The sequence below is a fragment of the Eimeria acervulina genome, genomic scaffold (assembly GCF_000499425.1).
Source record: "Eimeria acervulina Houghton genomic scaffold, Eah_scaff101, whole genome shotgun sequence".
Lineage (NCBI taxonomy): Eukaryota > Apicomplexa > Conoidasida > Eucoccidiorida > Eimeriidae > Eimeria > Eimeria acervulina.
This window is the reverse complement of record NW_013550429.1, coordinates 20,729-26,985: the sequence shown is the minus strand read 5'-3', so window position 1 is coordinate 26,985 and position 6,257 is coordinate 20,729. Positions and strand designations below refer to the sequence as shown.

At 47.7% G+C, this 6,257-nt stretch overlaps 2 protein-coding genes across 2 annotated transcripts; one reads left to right on the top strand and one right to left on the bottom strand.

Annotated features, from left to right (window-relative positions):
- Positions 1–82: 82 nt before the first annotated feature.
- Positions 83–1,556, bottom strand: EAH_00016210 (hypothetical protein, conserved; the record flags this gene model as incomplete). Its single annotated transcript, XM_013397833.1, has 5 exons — positions 83–173; positions 628–746; positions 916–960; positions 1,067–1,311; positions 1,493–1,556. The coding sequence occupies 5 exons, from the start codon at positions 1,554–1,556 to the stop codon at positions 83–85; spliced, it is 564 nt and encodes a 187-aa protein (XP_013253287.1).
- A 1,067-nt stretch (positions 1,557–2,623) lies between these two features.
- Positions 2,624–3,935, top strand: EAH_00016200 (hypothetical protein, conserved; the record flags this gene model as incomplete). Its single annotated transcript, XM_013397832.1, has 3 exons — positions 2,624–2,737; positions 3,315–3,382; positions 3,668–3,935. The coding sequence occupies 3 exons, from the start codon at positions 2,624–2,626 to the stop codon at positions 3,933–3,935; spliced, it is 450 nt and encodes a 149-aa protein (XP_013253286.1).
- Between the last annotated feature and the right edge of the window lie 2,322 nt (positions 3,936–6,257).

Here is a 6,257-nt window from a genome sequence, read left to right as displayed (position 1 = left end):
ATATATATATATATATATATATATGTATATATATATACATGCTGTAATGGTATGAACATATGGACGCATGAATGAGAAGGACCTAGTCCTGCAGAAGTGGTGCAGAGTTAGTGGATTGAGAAGAAGAGCTTTTCACTTTGCCTTCGCGAATGGGCTTCTTGGCGAGGATCCATCTGTAGGATAACATAAGATCGGAACAGCAGAAGAAACAAATATGCGAGTTAGTGATTTTGCTGCATTCTCTTTGACCTCCCGAAACCGTACACACAACTACACAGCAGAAGGGATGCGGCTAAAATAAAACTGGTCAACGCCTACTGGGTCGAAAAGTCAGAGAATGTCGAAGAGTTCATCGACCGGTTCGCTCGATTGCTTACTGTGATGCAAGCACTGGGACTCAAGCTTACCGTGTCTTCTATCTTAAGGCTTGTACTAGGGATTGATTTTAGCGTTTACGGAATAGAATTTAACTTAGGGGTCGTGCTAGAGTTTTGTCTGTCTAACGTAAAATGACAAAAGCCAAAGTAAACTATATCGTTATGGGGTAAAGCTTGAGGTGTGTTTGGATGTCTACTCTAGGGCTCTTCTTGGTGATTCTTTCAGAGGTTATATTGTGGAGTTTCTTACTCTGCAGGAATTGCCACTATCCACTGCAGTCCCCAGGCTACGAAGAACAAGAATAAAAGGACTGCGAAAGACAAGCTGCCGGCAATCCAAAGGCAGGCTCCTTTGTAAAGACAAGCGCCCTGAGAAAAAGTACAGTAACTCATTTCCCCCGCATATATTGAAACCCTATATGCACGCACACGGCCTCCAAAATTTCTTCTCAGCCGTTCAAGCTGCTAGCAGCCGTCCTGGTTCTACTGCTACTGCTTGTTGTTTTGCACCCACACTGCTTCCGGCAGTGTGTCTTACCATGAAGACGCAAGAGCATTCTTCCGCTTCTTTTTCCTGTGAAGTCTGCAGAGAAGAACACCGCACAAGGTACACACAGTTTAAAAGTTTCTTACATCAAATGACGGTTGCTGAGACCATGCTGAAACTCGTGTGTTGGTCAGGCACTGACCTGCAAAGCAGAAAAGGGGTTTGCGTCTGTAGTTGTAGGCTGTTCGCCTTGTTGCGAATTTTCGTTCTGAGTGCCAGCGGCCTGCTGAGTTGGCGAACCTTCCGAAGAGGCAGCAGGCACCTCACTGCTACCTCCATTTTTCATGTGTACCCAGGCAACGAGAGGATTGGTGCCCGGGGGTGGCGGCGGAACGCTGACGCCATCAATGAGAATATCTGCAGTTGCTCTGCCCTGATGGGACAAGCCTGACGTCATAACCCACACATTATACACAAAGCTGTATGCATAGTACATGTTTTCGATTCTAGGCGGCGAACCCTTATAACCACACAAACTTATTCCGGCATCATCATCACCAACTAAGCATGAAGGAGCTCTTGCTCACACAGAAGAGATTGCAAAGGGGTTTATGAGGCTACGGCTGACCATTAGAGGGCTTGAAGAGGAGAAAGATGCAGGAAAGTAGCCAAAAACGCAGTGATGCAACCATGATGACGACGGTCTAGACAATGCAGGCGGCCGTGCAAGTAATTACTAGGCTTTGACGATCATTGAGGGGCTTATATTAATACAGACACTCCTTCAAAGAAGGCATCTCTAACAAAAAGAATCCATGGAATATCTGACGTTTTGCAGCGTCCGTAGGCTTGTGACCACGGTAGGCAGAAGAGCCGGGAGAAATCGCTGAAGCAGAATACCTGAAGGAGATTAGGAGACTAAAACAATGAAATTAATTAAGCAACGATGATCAAGGGCGCAATAAGCAAAGGGAAAGTTGAGAGCGTGCAGTCTGCATGTGGGCGGACACGCAGCCAATCGATGGCTGCCTCCGGAAAACCACCAGCTTCGCAGCGCCACATGAAGATGAATAGGACGATGAGATATTAACTCCTTTCATATAATGGCTGAAATAAATTAAAATTACTTTTATATTTCTTGGAAGCAGTGGCAGGCAGATAATATTCAGTAGAACCAGTTTCAGTGCGGTCTCCAACAGTTCGGCTGGTCAACGTCGATGTACAAGGGGTCCGAACAAACGCGAAAGAAAGATCGTCGTCTATTTTCAACAGGAAGAATATAGCTCTAGCCAAAATTTTCGCAATGGGTTGACTTCTCAGCTTAGCGGCACTTTCATTCTGCTTCATTTCACCGATGAGGGAGCGCTTTTTTTCATGGCATCGAGGGAGAACTCAAGCAAACGCACCACACACACCATACGTCTCAACTAAGCATCAGAATTCACATTCCATGTGAAGCTGCCCTTTAATCGAAAAAAACAATGCGCTCTTTTATTTTCCGTCTTCGTTCAACCCCAGAACAGTGCGAGCAAGACCAGCGGGGGCACTGTCCTTGACAAGCAGACGCATTCAACAATTGGCGAACCTCTTGTCGTTGATATTTCGACTTTGCGCAGTCAAGGTGAATGCCCCGGGCTCTCTTTAGCGTGTCTGAACATAACGTATTCCGCGCAAGCGAAGGCGTCCTTCAGCTGGGGTGATTCAGGAGCGCTGAAGGAATATCTCACCTGTAGTACGAAAACGCTCATTTGGCAGACAAATGGAGGGGGCAGAATCATTAGCACAGCGCGTAGAGGTTTCTGGTGCTCCAACAAAGTGGCGGGATGAAGATGAACGGGACCCCCTCGTGCTGGCAGCTGATCTAGCCACCCTCGTATGAAAAGGCACTGCCCCTCCACTAAAGCACTGAATTTTATGCTAACTTGAAGACCTTTAAAAACCGATGCAGTTTCAGCTCCGAAGTGCTCGAGTACTGGTTGCTAGCGGCTATTTTGTTACCTTACCACAGGTTTAAGCCTTGCAAACACGAGTGCAATGTAATACCTAGCGGTTTTTTAATCTTAGCAGGCACCTAATGCATTCTTCTATAAGGGGGTGAGGTTCACATGGAACGTCCATTGCTTGTCTGCAAGAACACCGCATCAGTTCACTGCAGTTGCCCGTACAACGGAAATTGCAAGTTATCAAGCAGACAGGGAACGCGTATCGGAATATTCCAAGGGCTTGCCTAAGCCAGCTATGCAGATGCAAGTGTTAGCTGACCTCGCCATTCTCATCTTCAGTTGACTTATGTACTGCAGCTAATGCAGACTCCATTGACCAGGGCACCTCATTGTGGTAGATTCCCACGCCTGTATCACTTGTGCTAGCTTCCCGTACTCGAGTTGCGTCGATTTGCGTCCTGTAGGTTGTGTTGAGTGTGTAAGCGTGTGTTTCTTGTTGTCGCCCAGGCCTGCGTCCACGCCAATCACGCGGAGGCGCTGAGTGCAGAAACGAATAAGAAGTTGGAGTTCCTATTGTAAGCCAATGCAACCGTCGCCTCCTATTTCCTTCCCGTTAACCCAGGGGTAGCGGCACTCCTCACTACCCAGGAAACCTCCCACCTAATTTGGTATATATATACATATATATACAGGTAGATGCATGCACCTAATTTTGTATGCATATGTATACGTAGATGTATTCCAGCCTCTGCTTTTCCTACCGTTGAGCAACGGTACTGTGAACGCACGCAGATGATGTTGACAGTGCCAGATTCGCGCAGCTGGGCAGACTGTTGGATGATGCTGCTACCGCTGTGCAGGCAAGAGTGCTCACGTCTTGAACGAGAGTGTGAAAAGATTTTCGAAGAAGGCCAGGAAACGGAAAAGCATACGGAGGAACCCCCTCAGCCGAAGGCTCACGAACCCGCGCCGAAGGAAACACCTGCGATTCCCAGTAGTAACAACAGTAATAACAAGGGATCTGAGCCAACTCGTTTCGTCCCAAAAGTGACGCGCGTTATTCCAAAGCTGAGTAGGTTTTTGCCAAAAAAGAACGGCCACACCTCTCAGGACAAAGGCCACACTTAGCGAGACCTCTTGTCGTCCATTGCTACAGTAAAATACATGGCACGCATACATTCTGCCAACAAGTGTCAGGGTTTGCGACAGTAACTCCTCAACAACAATTCAGAGAGAGGAACAAAAGAGTTATCATCCTTTTCGTTGGAAGCGCTTAAAGGGCCATTGCCAGATAGTTGATGTAAGGTGAAATGGGTCTAGCCGAACGCCGACAGGTACTCTGCAGGCTCGTTCGTAAGCACCACGCCTGCATGGCTCTCAGCAGTTGTTTTAACGTGGCTTAGAAGTTAGGCAGTGCCTTCTACCCCACCAAGCCACGCAGATACCCTGCTTGCGTCGTCCACCTCGCATAGACGCACACTTGCACGCTGGTCATTCTCACGATTTGGCCAACCTCTGTTTCAGCAATGCGATTAATCAAGAATTGATTCATAGGACATGGATTGTGATGTCGTCATCGGAAACGCCGAAAAACCAAAACTAGTACATTGAACCCCTTTTCATTCAGTGCGATAAGGGATGCGTTCGCAGTTTGCTCATCACGGAAATCAGCGAGATTCCCATGAGCGAGTGGCTCATCCTCAAGGAGTCCCAAGCATGATGACTTCGCACATATAACACAACATCGAGCTGTTTTATCTATACCATAACGTCCACCGCTCGTAGCTGCCCCCTATACACGTGTCTAATCCAATGCCTGCCCTCAGTCGAAAGATGGTGATTTGAGTTTTGATCGTCACAGACAATCCGTATAGAAGTAGCAAATCCATCACAGAGGAGGCATGCGCAACGGCATATTGCGTCATTACATCATTCCGCCATGCCATGCAGCTTCATTCTGTCAGGAAAACAAACAGAACAATTCGATCACAAACCTCACACAGTCTGCTTACATTTCACGTCTAAAGAGGCAGAAGCGACAAACTGCTACGTTGTGCTTGCCGCAGGGAAAATCGTATCGCTCCCGCGTTTGAAGTATTTGCAGCTAGTTTAACGCAACCGGAGAGCAGCAGCTCCGAGAAGCGCTGATAAACTGCGATATGTGGAAACAGGGTAATCAGCAACGCCATCAGACAGGGATAACTGGTTCAAAATGGTTTCCACAAGACATGCCTTCGGAAGCCAAGCGTTGTGGAGTCATCCTTCAGGCGAGACGGATACGCTTTCGAATTGACACAGCAGTCATCGACAGCAAGATATGGGTAGGCCAAGCTTGCTGCCGCGAATATGCTGGTGTTGGCAGTGTTGCAAGAGGAAAGGGTCAGTGCGCCACATGGACAAGGCGCATGGACTGAGTTTCTTGCGCAGATGAAGGTGGGCCACGCAGGAAGGAAAAAGCACCAATGTGAACGCGCCACGTAACGGCACCTAGCAGAGCCACACCTTACCCAACATTTTAATATGCACGCATCACCGTTCGCATCAGCCTGGGGCGACAAAATCGTCGACAGAAGATCTTTCCGCCTGTCAGAGACTGTCGATCATCAGCAAGCAAACAGATGCAATATGGAACTGAGCACCACGCACATAGCCAGCGTCCCTATATTCCCTTGTACAAAAATGCACGCTTCTCAGCCTGGGGCGACAATATCGTCGACAGAAAAGTTTTCCGCGGATAACTGGTTCAAAATGGTTTCCACAAGACATGCCTTCGGAAGCCAAGCGTTGTGGAGTCATCCTTCAAGCGGAGCTGCATTGAGGTGATGCGCCATCCACTCTGATGTAGCAAAAATGTAACCGATGAACCTGTGTAAACTTCCGTGAGCACTCAACCCCTGCTACTGCTGCACACCGGTGACCTCTGCTACCGAGTCTATTTATCCCTATGTCCAAGTTTTAAGGATAGCCCTGTAAAAAGAACAGTAAAATGCTTAGCTACCCTAAGGGATTGGACCTCCTGCTGTCTGCTCGACCATCGACAGCAAGCAAGCAGCAACTACTATTGTCACCTATCTACAGAGACTGTCCACCTCGGACCAAAAGCTTTAATTTTAACATGACTAAAGCTCTACAAAATCACCTGGCGGAGGACATCAAAATGCACGCCGTAACTCGTTGCTCCTGAAACCTGATAGCCTCTGGATGCCTCGCGAGAACAGGCGGAAAATACAGGGTCAAACACATGCACCAAAGTAGCCAAAACGACTTTGCGGCCCTCTTCATCAGGATTTGCGACAGTAATTCCTCACAAACAGTTCAGAGAGAGGAACAATAGAGTTATCATCCTACAACCGCTGCGTCCATTGCTACAGTAAAATACATGGCACGCATACATTCTGCCAACAAGTGTCAGGGTTTGCGACAGTAACTCCTCAACAACAATTCAGAGAG